Genomic DNA, 18,377 nt, shown 5'->3' with positions numbered 1-18,377 from the left:
GCTTTAAAGGCATTTCATGTCCATGAAAACAGGAGCAATAGAGAAAGTTAAAATGAGAGCTGAACCAGTGTCTCTTAGTAGCGCAGTAGTTAAGTGATTGTCCTACCAACCGCATGACTGACAGTTCAAGGCCAGATCATGGCATGTTGTGCAGTCCTGAACTGAAGAAATATTTCTGCAAATACATTTCATTTTTGACAGCCTTAAGGTTCTTGAAAAGTTACAAAAATTTTAACACACGCCAAGAGGTTTGAAAACCAACCCATTTTGAATTTAATTGGCATACTTGGTGATTTACACATTCTGCATTTTAACGAACTCGTCCAATTAGTCCAATTGACTTCAAATTTTCACTGTCCAGTCTAAACTCATTGACGAATAAAAGTTGTACACTTTTATTCGGTTATTAACAGTCGACCAGTTTGCCCGTGGCGTGTCATCAAAAAACGATGATTGGCCGTGAAACAGAACGTTGTTATAACTTCAGTATACATGCACACATCTGCACCAAATTTTATATGCATAATGAGAGGCCCATCCTGAACACATCCATATGCCAATATTTATGTTGTATTGTATTCAAGTCATAGCGCCACCTGCTGGCAACAGGAAATTACACGATTTACGCTGTAATGTACTACTCCTAATAGAATGTACATCAGCTTCAAAACTGTCGGATTAACGGACGGGTGGTGGCGTCTTCGCCATGACACAGAAAGTTGTTGTATCTCGACTGTTAATGCTCAGATCTGTACGAAATTTTATAGGTTTAATAAGAGTCCCGCCCTGAACACATGTATCTGGCAACATTTATCCATAGTCATAGCGCCACCTGCTGGCAACAGGAAATTACCTGTACAAACTTTCTGTGGCACATGTATCATGTCCAGACGTACCAAAAAGCCTCTTGGAGCGATGCCCTAAACCCAACAGAAAGTTGATCATTATGAATTTTATTCATTTTTGGATGATTTACACACTCCATACTTTAACACTCTCCTCCTAGAGATTTATCTATCTATCTATCTCACATCTCTGACCTAAACCCTACATATGTGGACAGACTAATATAATGACTTTAATACAATCAGAATCAGAAATACTTTATTAATCCCTGTGGGGAAAATCTTTTGTCACAATTGCACACTTGTCAAAGGTAGATAGATAAAGCGAATATAAATATAAGAGTATAAATATAAAATATAAAGACGAATATAAAGGATTGTGGGTATGTACAATATTTACATTAATAAGTTGAGTTATTATGGTAAACCAAAAAGGAATAGTGGATAAATAGCAACAGAGAATATTGCACATTAATTATTATACAGATAATATTGCAAAAAAACTAGATAATGCGGTCCAGTTTTAAAACTAAGTATCCGTGTGTCTTAGAGGGAGGAGTTATAAAGTTTGATGGCCACAGGCAGGAATGACTTCCTGTGGCGCTCGGTGCATTTTGGGGGAATGAGTTTTGCACTGAAAGTACTTCTGTGTTTGAGCAACACGTCATGGAGTCGGTGGGAGACATTGTCCAAGATGACATGTAGTTTGGACTGTATTTTCCTCTCTGACACCACCGACAGAGAGTCCAGCTCCACCCCCACAACATCACTGGCCTTGCGGATCAGTTTGTTGAGTCTGTTAGCATCTACTACCCTCAGCCTGCTGCCCCCAGCATGCAACAGCAAACAGGATAGCACTGGCCACCACAGACTCATAAAAACATCCTCAGCATCGTCCTGCAGATGTTGAAGGACCTCAGCCTCCTCAGAAAATAGAGACGGCTTTGGCCCTTCCTGTAGAGGGCTTGAGTGTTCTTGGCCCGGTCCAGTTTATTGTCCATGTGCACTCCCAGGTATTTGTAATCCTCCACAATGTCCACAGGGACCCCCTGGATGGAAACAGGTGTCACTGGTGCCTTTGCTCTCCTTAGATCCACAACCAGCTCCTTAGTCTTTGTCACATTGAGCTGCAGATGGTTCACCCACCACAGCTCTGTACTCAGCCTCGTCACCCTTGCTGATACATCCAACCACAGCAGAGTCATCAGAAAACTTCTGAAGATGGCAGGACTCTGTGTGGTAGTTGAAGTCTGTGGTGTAGATGGTGAAGAGGAAGGGCCCCGCTGACCAAGCTGTCTGACACAGTGTTGCATTGCACATACTGTGGTCTGTCAGTCAGGTAGTCAACAATCCAGGACACGAGGGGGATCCACCTGCATCGCTGTCAGCTTCTCACCCAGCAGGGACGGCCAGATGGTGTTGAAAGCACTGGAGAAGTCAAAAAACATGACCCTCACATTGCTCGCCGGCTTGTCCAGGTGGGCGTAGGTGCAGTTGAGCAGGAAGATGATGGCGTCCTCAACTCCCAGTCAGTGCTGGTAGGCGAACTAGAGGGGGTCCAGAAGAGGGCTGACCATGGGCCACAGCTGATCCAGAACTAGTCTCTCCATGGTCTTCATAATGTGGGAGGTCAGTGCCACGGTTCTGTAGTCCTTGGAGTCACTTGGACGTGGCGTCTTTGGCACAGGAACGAGGCAAGATGTCTTCCCCAGCACAGGGACCCTTTGGAGACTCAAGGCCCATTTATACTCCTGCGTAGGGTCTACGTGTGTACCTACGCCGTAGGCTACGCACGTAGCCATGCATTTATACTTGGCGTAGGTGTGTCCGTCATTCTGCAATTACACCCCCAAACGCTAGTCGGCAGTAGCGCTACAGCGTCCACTGTGTTGACTTTTGCCGGCTGAGTAGGCTAACTTCCGGTTTAGCACCCAGCTAACAACAATGGGAGTAAAATTGTAAAGGTGCAGCTGGTGTAGCCTTTTCAAATGTTACCGACCGAATGGATCGATGATAGAGGGTTGCGATGGTCAAATATATTGATTCAGGTGCCACCTACGCTGTCGATTTGACGCAGAAGTATAAATTGCACTTCAGGCTCAGGTTGAAGACATGGTGAAGGACTCCACATAGCTGGGGGGCACAGGCTTTGAGCACCCCAGGGCGGACACCATCAGGGCCTGCAGCCTTGTTGGAGTGGAGTGTCCTCAGCTGTCTTCTCACGTGGTCAGCAGTGAGGCACACAGAGGTCACAGGTGGTGGAGGGGGAGAGGAGGAGTCGTCAGGCTAGAGAGGCAGCTCACATATTGGGTGAAGTTGGTTAGTGTGGTGGTCATGGTGACGTGGTTGAAGTCACCCGAGGTCACTATGAGGGCACTCGGGTGTTGAGTCTGGAGTTCAGCAATGGCGGTGTGGGTGATGTTACACTCCGACGTCGGGTTGGCAGAGGGCGGAATGTAAACAGCTACAGCGATGGCATGTGAAATTTCCCGTGGCAGACAATATGGCTGGAGTCCCACAGCAAGCAGTTCAGTGTCCGGGCTACAGTTACGCTGTTTAACCGTAATGTGAGCAGGATTACACCATCTGTTGTTAACTAGAACGGCAAGCCCCGCCTTTACGATTACTGCTCACGGTGCAATCTCTGTTGGCCCGAACAGTCTGAAAGCCGTCGATGGAAACGTTGTGGTCAGGAATATCCGAGTGTAGCCAAGTCTCCGTGAAGCATATTAAACTACACTCCCGGAACTCCCTCTGACTCCGGGCTAACGCTGTTAGCTCATCCATCTTATTAGCCAGTGATCTGACGTTGCCCATGATGAGAGAGGGTAGACACGCCTTAAATCTCCTTCTCCTAAGTCTCTGTTGTCTGGACCCTGTCTCTTCCCTCGCCGTTTCAGTCCTCCTCTGCAACCTGTGTGTGTCCTCCTTCAGATCTCTGTGGGGATGTCTGTTGGCCTGGGCGCCCCAGTCGGCTTCAGCTGGTCCCGAGTGTAAACAAAGCAGCCATGAAGTTGCTGTGCAACGGTGATGTGGCTTACCAAAACTCTCTCAACTTACACGATTAGAGAGAGTCTAGTTTAAATTACGTATAGACCAAAAAACACACACAAGATGAAAAAAAAAAAGTTAAGAGTTAGAAAAGAATACAACGAATGACGGAGCAACTGCAACAGACTGCATGCACGTTGGCACATGCGCACTTAGTATCAAAGGAAAGGCTAAGGATAAAAACAATATATATTTATATGTAGCCAGGTAAACCAGGGGTACAGAGTTAAATAGTGTTATGTGGATTATAATGTTCTGTAGTTGCTAGTGGGATTACTGCAGCGATAACTGTCTTCTGTATTTAATGGCACTGTCCCTTAAATAGTACTACATATGACGGCTCGTGCGAGAGGGTAGTGTTTTCCAACGGGACACGTGGAAAAACGAAAGTGTACAGTAGAACAAAAGGCCACTACTGTTGTTTACTAGAGTGGTGTTGTCTAATATAGATGTCTAGATTTTGATGTTGTCCAGATTTTGGCTGTTTTACAGCTTTGGTTGTTGAGAATTTAGGTCTAGAGTTCCAGTTTAGAAGTAACTGAAGTCTACCAGAGTGAGTGTAAACTAGTTTATGGCAGCTGTTTACATATTGTGGTATGGGAAAAGGGTACTATAGAGTACTGTTAAGTCACATAGCTGAGATTAAGGACGAGTAAGAAAGTTATTCCTGTGTTTTGTATAACCACCTTAAACCCTTAAACATGGTTAACGCTGTTCTCATTTGAGTCCAGTCGGGAAATAAAAACCCATAAAATTTATCATGCGTTTGGCCTCATTATTCCTGGCCTGGCCATATAAAAATAAGACATAAACAGTAACAGTAATAACAATAATAGTAATAATAGAAGTACATGCATAAAAGATTAAATGTAGGGAGAAGATTACAGGGGGGCCTGGGGGGGATAAGCTTTCTCAAACTTGTAGTGGCTCTGTGACTGATAATGTGGAATGAATTAAACCACTTAACCTTTCTGGCAGTCCGACCCCTTTTTGAAGTTGAAAACATTTCAGATGAACCTAGTATTTATTTTCATTCTTTACACATATTACACAAGACTAATAAGGTAAGCAGGTAAGTTGTAAAAAACTTGGATGTTCTCCACTTGTTATCCTGTAGTTACACAGTATTATTAGGGGTGTGGGCTGTTTCAAAGAAGAAGAAGATATACTTTATTAATCCCTCGAGGGGAAACTCTATGTTCTCACTCTGTTATTATTATGGTAGTATTTACACACAGGTACAAAAGACACACATGCACATGCACAAACAGGACCCATAGCAACACACGGAGAGATGTCAGAGTGAGGGGGCTGCCACTCAGTGTGGTGCCCAGAGCAGTTGGGGGTTCAGGGTTCAGGGTTCAGCTTGATCAAGGACCAAAAGGTGAACTGGCACCTCTCCAGCTATCAGTCCACACTCAACTCTGGTCCAAGTTGGATTTGACCCGGTGACCCTCCGGTTCCCAGTCCCTACGGACTGAGCTACTGCTGCTGGTTAAGTCACTGCATCTCCCGACACAACACCACAGTTGAATTTTCACCCTGAATGTACGTTTTGTTGAAACAGTAGCTGATAGTAGTGAGTGCAACAAGCTGGAGGACTGCCGAGTCGTTTTCAATTCACAGTTACAGAAGCGTAGCTCTGCTGCTGGGCGCATGATATAAACACGTGCAAGTGCGAGCGTTCCCAGAAGAGATTGCATTGCAGCGACCGCAGTTTCAAAAAACTTACATTAAAAAAAATTTTATGAAGTCTGTCTTGACTTAGCTCTTATCTCAGCTCGCTTTCCTCTCTTCCTTGTTTGTTCACACGACTCGTGGTGAAGTTTCAGCCGGCTGGTCAGATTGTCTGGATGGGAGATGCTATGATGGGAGATGCTATGACATCGTCTCCAGGTCCACTGCACTCAATCCAATCCCTGTACTTCCATTTCTGAAATTGTGAGTGTATTTCTGTCATAGCTAATGTGTGCTTCCTCGGGTAATAAGGTTACCATTCGTTCAAGGCTCGTTCAACCTATAATCCCAGAAGGAATCTCCAGTGCCCTATATGCTAAACAATAAAGCACCAGGACCCATTTACAAACATTTCTGGAATAGTTTAGTGCAGCTGGAAATTGTCTAGATAGATTTGGCTTTGAAGCATTTGATAACTGGTCTGTACACTTCACCAGTGGCTTGTGTCTCCACCAGTGGCCTAACTTTATGAAGTCCCGCTCTGCATCAGGGCACAATGTGGAATTGTGTAGCACCTCTTGCAAAGATGCCCTCCCTCCCCATTATGACATCACACCCACTGTCTGATGGCTAAACTGCAAAACATGACTCAGAGTCAGTCATAGGCTTATTTAGCTGCTCAGCTGGGTGGGGGCTGGTCTGGTGCAGATCTGGTGCTGGTCCTGCTCCCTGCCCACCAGTCAAACACTAACGGCAATAGAAAGCTGTACTGCTTTAAAGAGCCACATCCTATCGCACTCATATATCCTTCCATTGATTTAATGATTCTGATGTTTAAAATGTATTTACTGCCTCAACAGAGAGAAATAGATGAAGCTGTACTTGTAAGATCTGGGTCACAGACTTGCAGTCTCAGCCATGTAGATGGTGTAAAATTAGCTCTGCTCTGCCTGCTGCTGTCATGCTGCCCCAACCCTGACAGTCTAAGTTTTAACCTGATCCCCACCTCAACATCCTTCATGTTCTCTTGACCCCAAACTACAGAAACAGCTGCTGTGGTTATATATCGCCCCGCTGTAGAACCTGTCACCTAGTTAAAAGACCACACCAGGGGTCCCTACAACAGGCTTACAGTGTATGTTTGTGACAGTTTTTTCCCCAATTCATGCCAGTAGCTTTAGGTTTTGATCCATTTTTTATTAGTCCGTTCAACAGTATGCTGCAATGGCCTGTGTCTCGACCAGTTGACTACTTCATGAACTTTCACTCTGCACGAGGCAAGATCCCTTGCTTTCAGTTCATGTTGGACAGAATTGGTGATAGTTCAGGAACAACAGCAGGAAAATGTCTTGCTTTCACAAGGACACTTACAACTTTATCAAATGAACTGGGAAAGGCTTAATGTCCCCTGCAGGTCCATCCATCCTACCCTCACCAGCCTGGACACGAGCTGTTGTGCCAGGCAGGGGAGAGAGCTCAGCTGGATGGAAAAGGAAAGATCAGTTCTGCCACCTGCTACAGAGGAACGCTCACGACGTGTGTCCTGAGACATAAAATCTTTGTTATTCAAGTCCCAGTTAAACAAAAACCCTACAGTCTCCCCAGCAAAACGCAAGGTGATAAAAGAGGTAGTGGAGGAAATGCTGGCATCTTACATCATTGAACCCTCATCTTTGGCAGGGGTCATCTCCTGTGGTCCTTGTTCCTAAAAAAGATGGAAAACCCAAGTTTTGTGTGAACTATATTTATAGTATCTATAGTTTTTTTCAATTGTTCAAATCGTTTACCTAAACATAAGATACTTTATCGAAACTCTTAACACAGCAACACACCTACCTCACACAATTAGGCTAATAGTACATTTTCTGCTCAAAACCACATTTTGTTCTTTAAACAGCACCTCTACATTTCAAAATGCAAAATAACATTCTCTACATACACAAACTCTATCAAAACACAACAAACCTGACTCAAAATCAAATGATTCTGTCAAAACACTAGCACGTTTTCTTTCCAAGAGGACCAGATCAATCAATCATAACACAACAAAATTCTAAACACACACATTTGATGGCATTACAACAACTGCATTACTTTTCATGTTTCAGCTCTACATGCATACAGCAGTCAATGAAATCCATGTTTTTTTGTAATTCAGTTTCCTTTTACTGTAAACCAACCTACATTTTTGGCTTGAAGGGTCGAATGTGTGCATTTTTGGCAACAAACTATGTACAAGTGAATGAGTCACCTTTACTTTATAGAATTAGTGTAACAAAAATCTGACAGAATTACAGAAGTAAAAGCTTTATTAGCAACATGAAATTGCAGCCAGGGATTAATGTGTAAAAACACTGTCAATTATGTTTACGTTCCTTCTCGGCCACTATGCTCCTAGTACAAACACTGTCTGGCTCTGCCATCCCTACACACAAAGCAATCTCAGTCCTGGCTGATCTCATCTGTAACATCACGATGGTGAAACAAACTACCACATGCCATCAGATCAGAGGTGTCTCTCTCTAACTTTAATAAGCTCATGAAAACTTATCTCTTCCAAGAACACCTCATATAACATCTCTAACCTCTGCACTTCCTGTGCTCTATCTTCTTACAATTCTCTTGAACTGATTGCACTATAAGTTAATTCTTACTTCTTTCCCTAGGTATTACCCTATTGATGCTGGGCGTGCTAATAGCTCTTACTAGGATTTATTGTCACTTGTAGATCTCTTACTGTATTGATGCTTGCATGTTGTTTCTCAAATGTAAGTTGCTTTGCATAAAAGTGTCTGCTATATGAGTAAATGTAAATGTACACAAATACATTGAAACAAAAAAAAGGCACAGAAGCACAAGCACAAAGCGAAGCGTCGTAAGCTGCATGCGCTCAGGGATTCATGGGCCCACCACTTCCTAGTGTGTGCCAGCTGTGAGTACAAACCGTATAGATTTTTAGCCAAGTCATTCATTGAGGCCCATGTCACTGACATCAGTGTAAACAACAAACGGAAGTCAAAGTTTGGATGGCCTAGGTTAGCCTTACATCTCTGAGTTTTTGTAAAACTACGTGGAGGTCACCAAAGGGTTTTTCTCACGATTGAGAGTAGATTATGTTGACCTGCAGTTATACAAAACAGATGCCTCTCAGACAGTGGCCTAATAAAATTGGTGGCCCCCGTGGCGAGGGGCATATGCATAAAATGCTATATACTGTATATATTATGTAACTCCTGGGTTTGAGTTAAAAGGTGTATAGCAGCATATAGGTGTTTTAGACTTTAAGAGGGTAACCTCTGACCCTGAGCTGTGATGGACTGTGATGTTTATTTTAAGAGAGGCCTCCGATTCGTTTATGTAGATGCCTATCACGTTTCTAAAATTGTGTTTGGTTAAGGGGTGGGCCTAACAGGCAGAGCAGAGCAGAGTTACAGGTCAGCCTGCTGCTTCCAGTGTGTGTTTTTCTCTGGAGGTAACTTAGACAAGCTGCAGAAGACAGAAAAGTGCAATTTAATTAATATACAGACAGTAAGTAGCCTGGCTAGTTTATACTACGTTTGACACACCACTACAAAGTTTTGTGGTACAGTCGGTAAACTCTCCCCGAAAAACTTCAGTCATCCAGAAGTTTGCCCAGAGGAAAAATCGCTGTGCTGGTGTGACAGTTTAACTGGTGGCAAAATTAACCAGGAAATATGTATCGATAACTTTTTTTATCTACATAAGGTATCGTTATGTAGATTTATGCTTCTGAATGTAGCTTGCAGGCTACATCGTGACATATAACACCTTCATGCAGCGTCTGAAGCACGTAGCAAATTCACAGCTGCACCGGCAGAGCTCCAGAATATGCAACGCGGTCGTCTCACACCCCGACGCACTACACGTGCGAGGGCCCGCCCAATGCTGCAAGGAAGTTGTTGTAACTTTACTGTACATGCTCAGGTCTGTACGAAATTTTACATGTTTAATAAGAGTCCCGCCCTGAACACATGTACACGCGAACATTCACCCATGGTCATAGCGCCACCTAGTGGCAACAGAAAATGACCTTCAATGAAGCAGCCCCCTGGCACGTTTCACCTACATGTACGAAATTTCTGTGGCACATGTATCATGTCCACATGTACAAAAAAGACTTTTGGAGGGATGTCCTAAACCCAACCGGAAGTCGGCCATCTTGAATTATATGGTCATTTTTGGATTTTTTACACACTGGAACTAACGAACTCCTCCTAGAGAATTAGTGTGACCGACCTCAGATTTTCCCTGTCTACTCTAAAGCCACTGACAATTAAAAGTTGTACAAACAGTGAGTTTTCGTGGAATGGCGTGCCCGTGGCGTGGCTTCCAATATCAATGATTTCCCATGAAACAAGTTGTTGTACCTTGACTGTACAGATCTGTACCAAACTTTACATGTTTCAGAAGAGTCCTGCCCCAAACAACATATACATGTTCAGTTACACTCAGTTCCGTTAGGGCGGCTGTGGCTCAGGAGGTAGAGCGGGTTGGCCGTTAATCGGAAGGTCGTCCTTGGCCCCGAATTGCCCCTGGTGGCTGTTTCTGTTTGAGTTTCTAAATGTGTAGTGTAAAAGCGCTTTGAGTGGTTGAAAAGACTAGAAAGGCGCTATACAAATACGGAGCATTTACTCTCGTAGTGCTATGTAGCGCCACAGGAAGCGATGATTAACGCCTTTGTGCATTGCAAATTCACAGCGACACCGGCAGAGCTTCAGAATCTGCAGCGTGGCCACCTCACAAGCGCTACACGTGCGAGGGCCCGCCCAACACTGCCTGCAGCTTTAATTGTGCATTTACATTAACTCAATGGCAGACACAAAGCAACTTACATATGAGAAACAACATTCAATTCAGTTCAATTCAATTTTATTTATATAGCGCCAAATCACAACAACAGTTATCTCACAGCGCTTTTCATAAAAGAGCAGGTCTAGACCGTACTCTATGATGCTATTTACAGAAGCCCAACAGTTCCCACCAAGAGCAGCACTAGGCGACAGAGGCAAGGAAAAACTTCCTTTTAAGAGGCAGAAACCTCGAGCAGAACCATGGCTCAGGGTGGGCGGCCATCTGCCTCGACCGGTTGTGGGTGAAGGAGAGAGAGAGAGAGAGAGAGAGAGAGCAGGAGAGGAACAGAGAGAAAGAGAGAGAGGGATGGAAGGAGAAAGAGGAGAGGGAGGCAGCCTACACAATATACACAGAGGTACAGACAGTAAAGGTGATGTTGCTATAGACTAAATGAAAAATGGTACAGATATTTATAGTAGTGTTAATGATAATAATCGTAATGTTAATGATTATAATAACAATAATAACAATAGGACTAGTAACAATAGTTGTAGCAGAGGGTGTCGAGCAGGAACACGGGGGCACCAGGTGACTCGCAGCCACAGATCCAGACTCCATAGCTCCAGAGCCAGAAACACCTGCAGGAAGTGATAGGAGGAGAGAGGAGAGGGACGAGAAAGCACAAAAAAGGGGAGAAGTCGAGTTGCATGCATTTACTAAACCCACCAAAAGAAAAATTTATAAAAGCTTCAAACAAAACTGCAATGCAAAGCATACTCTATGATCAATATAATATAGTGTCTAATGTATAAGGGGCAGACCTGACATAAAATAATGCAGTTTCTGTAATTCCACCTGATATTAGTGTTTTTATGACATTGGGCTATGACGTTCCTGTTGGAAGAGAACAGGGGTTACTGTTTTGGTAGACATAGTGTATTGTGCATTATTGTATTTTGAAAATTAGAGTTGGAGTTTAGTTTACAATGTGTGATTTTGAGCATGAAGTTAACCTTTTTGCCAGTAGTGTGTTGTTAGTGTGTTAACAGTTTAGGAAAACTGTTAAAAGTATTGAAAGGATTATCATAGCGATCGTAAAAAAAGGGTAACCGCATCAACAGTGAATTACAGGACAACATAGTGGCAGATAACACAATGTTTCAAAACATCAGCAAAGTGAGTCGATCTGCACTGGGTGAAGCTGCTATACAAAATTAACTCAATGTAAAACAAGTGAGGAACACACATCCACACTTTATACATTTGGGCACCTGTGTGTATGTGAGTTTTACTGTACTACATGCATGACTAAACTTTATTGCATACTGATATGGCCTACCCACAGAAAACGCAAAAGACACAAGTGTTTTTCACTTTTACAATCAGTGCGTAGTGGCTGCTTCGTGTGCAGTGCAGACATTTGTCTGTACTGTGTTGATGCAAAAACACAATTTTTTAAAAGAGTTTTGAAGTTTTGCAAGAATGGTTTGCTTTTTTTTGTTTTGCAAAACTAGCCAAGTGTTTGTGAAAAGCAATCAGAAAAAAAACTGTCAAATGATAACTATAGATAGTCTGAATAATAGAAGGGCTTGTTGTCACAGGAGCACTGGCCCCACTGCACAACACAGAGAAGTGAAAACGAACAGACAATATCAGATATGATTAAACAGTCCCATATAGGATTTGGATCATGTTAGAGTGTGAAAACTAAAATGCCAACGTTCTTTCATTTCTTCTGTTGTACACAGGGACCGGATTGATCCTTTTGCCTTTAAGTTCCAGTTCAAGAATGTGGAATACTCCTCGGGCCGCAACAAGACCTTCCTGTGTTACCTGGTGGATAAAGGGAACACAGCTGATGGGCTGCTGAGGGGCTACCTGGAGGATGAGCATTCCGGGTCTCATGCTGAGGAGGCATTTTTCATACAGTGCTTGCCACACTGCGACCCTGCACTCAAATACACAGTCACCTGGTACATACCTCTCTTTAACTGTAAGATGGTATGTGTTATAGAGAATGTGACAGATTTAACGATTTTCAGTCTGGACAGTATTTTCCTTCTTTATATTATTTCTATTCTTTGTTTCTAATATTTTCTCACTGGCATTTGTAAAGACATGTTCTTCACTCCATTCTGCACGGAGCTCTGCTCTTTAATGTACAAATGAAGCTAACAGGTCAAATATCATCCCCAACAAACCTTTTGTGTCTAAACTGTAAACTAACACATGTCAGACCTGATTAACAATATATAAAACTCAAAATCTCTCTTCATGGTTATACATTATGTAGAAATGCATATGAAATGTATTATGCCTCTGTTGTAATACACACAGAAGTATTAATTGTACAAAAAATTCAAAGCTAAACAAACTTGGACAATCAAATTACATTGATATTGCAGTGACCCTCTGCCGTGACCCTCTGCTGGCTCCTGGATTGCAGTGTCCCCTTTACCTACCTTAAAGGGGCCTTAGAATGGAAAACTGTATTTCCCTTGGCATAGTTGAATAAGAAGAGTACATCTAACTGACATACTGTGAGCCTCAATTGCTATTGTGTCCTCCTTCATATGTAAATCTCGTCCATGCAAAAGGACTGGAAAAACTTACCAACAAGCGCTAGATGTTAGGCAACATCGGGGATCATTAATATTTACACCCCCAACATTTACATTGATCAGCTCATGTTCCATAGAAACGGTCTCAAGCTCATGGAGCTGGAGGTTGTTCAGTGTGACTCACAGAAAGTGCTTTTATGGTTATGAAGGAGAGTCCTTTAACTCTCACATTAAGGACCACCTTTTTTCACCTACATAATATTGCAGAAATCAGGAACATTCTGTCAAAAAGTGATGCAGAAAAACTAGTCCATGCAGTTACTTCTAGGCTGGATTACTGCAATTTCTCATGTTATGGCATTACTACCTACAGCACCAGCTATACTGAAGGCTAGTCCAAATTCGAATTAAACATCCTCGTTGTGCGAACATTATAACGTCGTCGACAGGACAGGAGGAGAATACCCCAAGCAATCCTTCTGCACCTCCGTTTGATGAGAGAGAGATGGGTGGCAGTGTGCTTCTATAATGGCCCTCTGTTTGAAAAGATGAGCTGTTTTTCAATGCATTTCCCCGTGCATTTGCTTGTTTCTGGTTTATACGGCAAACACCGAACTTCCTGTAAATGGCCTGAAAGTCCAAACCATCCAAAAAATGCTTTCACACCAGAAACGAACCGAACCATGGTTCAGTTTGATCCGGACCGAGACTACCTCTTCTCGTCGGACCAAATTTCGTTTGTTCCGGACTGTGGTCTGGGGGAGGTTTCACACCTGTATTTTTGGTTCAGACAGAACTGAAAAGTCCGAAAGTCTGGACCAAACGAGGTAAATGTGAAAGCCCCCTTAAAGAGCACTGAATTCTCCTGATGGAAAGCTTTACTTGTTGCTCACACTACAGTAACCGCTTGCTGCTGCTAACTCTAGCTGCTGTTATCAGCTGGCTCTGAACCATCGGTCCAGAGCTTCTATATTAATGTTAGAGGTGTAAACACCAACACACCCCCGGAGGACAAAGCTCCCAGTCCCGGCTGAATCAGCAATAGGACGGCTAGCTGCATGGCTAACTCAGTTGCTAGCGGCAGCTACTGTTAGCAGCAGTTAGCTGAGTTTCAGTATAACCAGAGAATAAAGTTATGAAGTTGTGTTTTTGACATTTTTCACATAGCAGGCGCATTCAGCGCTGTGCAATATCTATATTAATGCACTTTTTGGAAAATTACAAGTATTTCATTCTGCCACCTTCCTCTCAGGTATGTGTCTTCCAGCCCCTGCTCTGCTTGTGCAGCAAAAATAGCTGAAGTGTTAAAGGCCAGGAAAAACGTCAAGCTGAGCATCTTTGCTGCTCGGCTGTTTGAGTGGGAGGATACAGAGATCCAGGCCGGGCTGAAGGCCCTGCACGCTGCTGGGTGTAAGCTGAGGGTGATGAAGCCTCTGGACTTCTCCTATACTTGGGACACATTTGTGGAGAGCGAGGAACAACCTCTGAACCTGTGGGAGGACTGCAAAGAAAACTACGAGTATTACCACGAGAAGCTGGCTGACATTATACAGTGACCACAGTAAGTGTTGACAATGAAATTTACCAGTCCCTTTCTGTTTCACTGTAACCAGTCCCCCCAGATTCTGTGTCCCACTGTAACCAGTCCCTTAGCCTCTGTGTCCCACTGTAACCAGCCCAGTCAGTCAGGTAAAACATCCTCAGTGAACCTCAGGAATTGTCATGAGTTAAAGGTTCAGTGTGTAATATTTCTGAAGATCTATTGACAGAAATGCAATATGAGATCCATAACTATGTTTTCAGTGGTGTGTAAAGACCTTACATAATAAGCCATTATGTTTTTATTACCTTAGATTGAGCCATTTATATCTACATAACCGCAGGCCCCCCCTTCCATGGACGTCGCCACGTTGCATCATCATGGTTCTACAGTAGCTGAAAACGGACAAGCGCTACAGAGCGCTTTTTGTCACTAAGTTGTTCTTGTTCTACTTCTGGTAGAAGCCAGGCAGTGCAGACACTCATCACTATGTTGAATACGTATGTTAGAAAAACAAGAAGTAGTAATAATATTCTGCAGGGGTCTGCAATAAGTTTTACATCAGAGCAATATTTTCAACCGTTAGATCGTGGATGAGAATATAAGCCATAATATTGATATGCATTGCCATGTTGTTCAGTTAGCTCAGCTGGTAAGGTGCAGGGCTAACAACCTCAAGACTTTTTTTTCCTCTCTTCAACAAATGGATTCTGAAGCGAATGTTTCTCAAGTCAAGGCATGTGCTGCACTGTTTTTGTTTCAGTGTTTGATCCACATCCATCAACCTACAGACGCTTTTGCATTTCCCTAGTATCTCCAGGCAAAGGACATTTAGGGGAATCACGTTCTCTGACGGCTTCAGAGGTGTGTTAAGCAGGCTACAGACTCTTTTAATGTTGTTCAGAATTTTTCAAAGTAAAAGCTCAGTTCAACTCCAACTACATCATTACAGTAAACAAGCTTCTCACACTTTCATCTATCAAAATACCATAATCTGGCCGTGGTCCAGATATTATTTTTGGCGGGCAGTTTTGGTGAGGATACATAATCACAGAGAGAATTAATGCGTTTTCCCTAAAAACCAGAGAAACACACAGGCAAATGGAGCTTCCCCGCTACTTAACCTAAAATCCAACTATGTAACTCAGCCCCAGTCTTCATGAAGCGTGGCAGGCTGCTAACCAACCCAAAACCACTCAAGTGCAAATTTTGGGGGGAAGGGGGAAAAGGGACACTACAAATCCCATCCGATGAAACCCATAAGGAAAGATGCTAATACTACCAGGGGATCACTCCTAGACTGGTCTCCTTATTAAGGGCGTTTGGCATTACAAACAACAAAGCACTCAACTAAAGTAGATTTAATAAATAACAATAGAATAACGCACATTAATTCACTTAAAAACAGACAAAAGCTGTGCTATCTTTGTTTGTTAGTTTGTTATGAGTAACTCCCAGGCCACAAAAAAGAAGTACGCTACATGCCAAACTTAACAATAAGAAACTGAAATGTATTAAAGTAATAGTAAATGCAGTGAGGTGTGGAATTCATTATCAGTAATGTTTGAAAGCCCATGAAGGCAGTGACTGATGTGAGGTGCTACTGCTGCTGCTTCATATTAAAACCAAACCACAGAGTGGCTTTTATTGTGAAACAGTCACAGGAAATTCCATGTATTTGTGAGTGGTGCCATTTCTACCTAAAAATTACTCAATACAGCAAAACATGAACCTGTTAACTTTTGTCAGTGGAGTTTTAAATTAGGTTTAAGGCAGCTTTGAGTGTTGCAATGAAATTCAGACTGGATGGTTTGGAGTACACCGTTTCATCAGAACCTTTGAAACGTTTTGGGGGAGCGCAGTAGGAAAGGCCATAGCACAACTGGCAGAGGATTTACATGGATTCTTTAGTGTGATCATTGCAAAAATAAGCTTATTAGAAAATAAGCCTACTTCTCACTTGATCGTTTGAAGTCTTCCTCAACACATCATGAAGTTCATTTAGTAAATTATGGTCCCATTTAGAGGAAAATAGACAGGGTATGTTTTAGTACGGGGCTACCGTGATTCAGAAGTGACTACCACAATGACCAGTCAATCAGGATAGAGGCGATTCGTATCGGCTGCACTGTGCACATTTAACTAGCCATGAACTTGTTTTTTTGGGAGCTGTCTTTTTCTTCTCTTTGACACGTTAACAGTGGGTTTTCACTTAATTTATGTTCAATAAATATTATAAGTCATATTCTACAACAGTCGTCAAAAAATGTCAGTCAGCAGTCAGTTGTCCTAAAACCTCTTCCTGAGCTGATCGGTTTGCCAGAACTTCCTTGAGGCCAATTGAAAGTCATTCTCCATATCCGAACTCCTCCCACACTTGGGTTTTTGCTCCAGCAACCAAGCTGCAGCTCCTCTGGCCTCCTGGTACCTGCTTTAGGAGACGCCTCAGCCAACCAAGCCCAAAAGGCCTTCTTCCTCAACTTGACGACTTCCTTCACCACCGGTGTCCAGCAGTGCGTTCTTAAGTTACCCCACAACAGGCCAGGAGCTTCTGACCACAGTGCCTGCCAGCCACCCCTACAAAAGAGGCTTTCACTGACGCAGGGTTGTTGGCTGTGAAGCTGTTTTCTAGCTTTTTAACTCTGTTCCCACTTCTGAAGGCCTCCTCTTTGGTCTGACGAAGCTGCCTGAGTTTCGCTGTGAACCAGGGTTTTTGGTTTTAGTCTGCACACACGTCCTCACAAAAACTGATGTCGGTTAGTTCGTCCAGGTCAGTGGCTGCAGCCTCGAAAACACTCCAGTTAGTGCAGGCCTGTTACTCCAGCTTTGACTCGTTGGTCCATCTTTTCACACAGTTTAGCAGATTTGAATTTCTGCCTCTATGTCTGGATAGGATGAACCAGACAGTGATCAGAGAGTCTTAAGGCTGCACGGGGAACAGAACAATAGGCGTCCTTTAATGTAGTGTAGCAGTGGTCCAGTGTGTTTGTGTCCCTGTGGGATACTTAATATGCTGTCTGTACTTTGGGAGTTCATGGCTGAAGTTTGCTCTGTTAAAGTCCCCAAGAACAATGAGCTGGGAGTGTGGATGTTATTCTCCATATTTGTTATCTGGTCGGCCAGGTGTAGTAACGCCTCACTAACACAGGCCTGAGGTGGAATGTAAACAGCGACCAGAATAAACGAGGAAAACTAACGTGGTGAATAAAAAGGTTCACAGTTTATGAATAATGTCTCTAAGTGAGGACTGCATGATTTCTTCAAACTGTGACATCTGTACACCAACCTTCGTTTATGTAGAGACAGAGTCCGGTTGGGGGTGAGGGAGGGAGAGGGAGAGAGAGAGAGGCAGCCTACACAATATACACACAGAGGTACAGACAGTAAAGGTGATGTTGCTATAGACTAAATGAAAAATGGTACAGATATTTATAATAGTGTTAATGGTAACAGTCGTAATGTTAATGATTATAATAACAACAACAACAGGACTAGTAACAATAGTCGTTGCAACAGAGGGTGTCGAGCAGGAACACGGGGGCAGCAGGTGACCCGCAGCCACAGATCCAGACTCCACAGCTCCAGAGCCAGAAAACCTGCAGGAAGTGATAGGAGGAGAGAGGAGAGGGACGAGAAAGCACAAGACTACCAGAAAGGGGAGAAGTTGTGTTAGTAACATGCAATAATGGGATGAGGTTGCATACAGAGGGAGAGAAAGTAGAAGAGAGAGGAGCTCAGTGCATCATGGGAAATCCCCCGGCAGTCTAGGCCTATAGCAACATAACTAAGGGATGGTTCAGGACTCACCTGAGCCAGCCCTAACTATAAGCTTTATCAAAGAGGAAAGTCTTAAGCCTACTCTTAAATGTGGAGATGGTGTCTGCCTCCTGA

General features: G+C 43.3%; 1 protein-coding gene across 1 annotated transcript; it reads left to right on the top strand.

The window, feature by feature from the left end:
* The first annotated feature begins 3,663 nt into the window (after positions 1 to 3,663).
* LOC123987113 (C->U-editing enzyme APOBEC-2-like) lies at positions 3,664 to 15,270 on the top strand. The gene is made up of 5 exons (XM_046075727.1): positions 3,664 to 3,673; positions 5,723 to 5,837; positions 12,134 to 12,358; positions 14,199 to 14,507; positions 15,250 to 15,270. The coding sequence occupies exons 1-4, from the start codon at positions 3,664 to 3,666 to the stop codon at positions 14,500 to 14,502; spliced, it is 654 nt and encodes a 217-aa protein (XP_045931683.1). The 3' UTR covers positions 14,503 to 14,507; positions 15,250 to 15,270.
* The last annotated feature ends 3,107 nt before the right edge of the window (positions 15,271 to 18,377 follow it).

This window comes from Micropterus dolomieu, linkage group LG18, assembly GCF_021292245.1.
Source record: "Micropterus dolomieu isolate WLL.071019.BEF.003 ecotype Adirondacks linkage group LG18, ASM2129224v1, whole genome shotgun sequence".
Lineage (NCBI taxonomy): Eukaryota > Metazoa > Chordata > Actinopteri > Centrarchiformes > Centrarchidae > Micropterus > Micropterus dolomieu.
The sequence above is the reverse complement of the archived record's forward strand: the minus strand, read 5'-3'. Positions and strand labels throughout refer to the sequence as shown.

Excerpts from the sequence above, each read along its gene's own strand:
- LOC123987113 (XM_046075727.1), top strand. Across the intron at positions 5,838-12,133 it reads GTACTTCCATTTCTGAAATT|GGACCGGATTGATCCTTTTG; the intron begins GTGAGTGTATTT and ends TGTTGTACACAG. Across the intron at positions 12,359-14,198 it reads CTCAAATACACAGTCACCTG|GTATGTGTCTTCCAGCCCCT; the intron begins GTACATACCTCT and ends CCTTCCTCTCAG.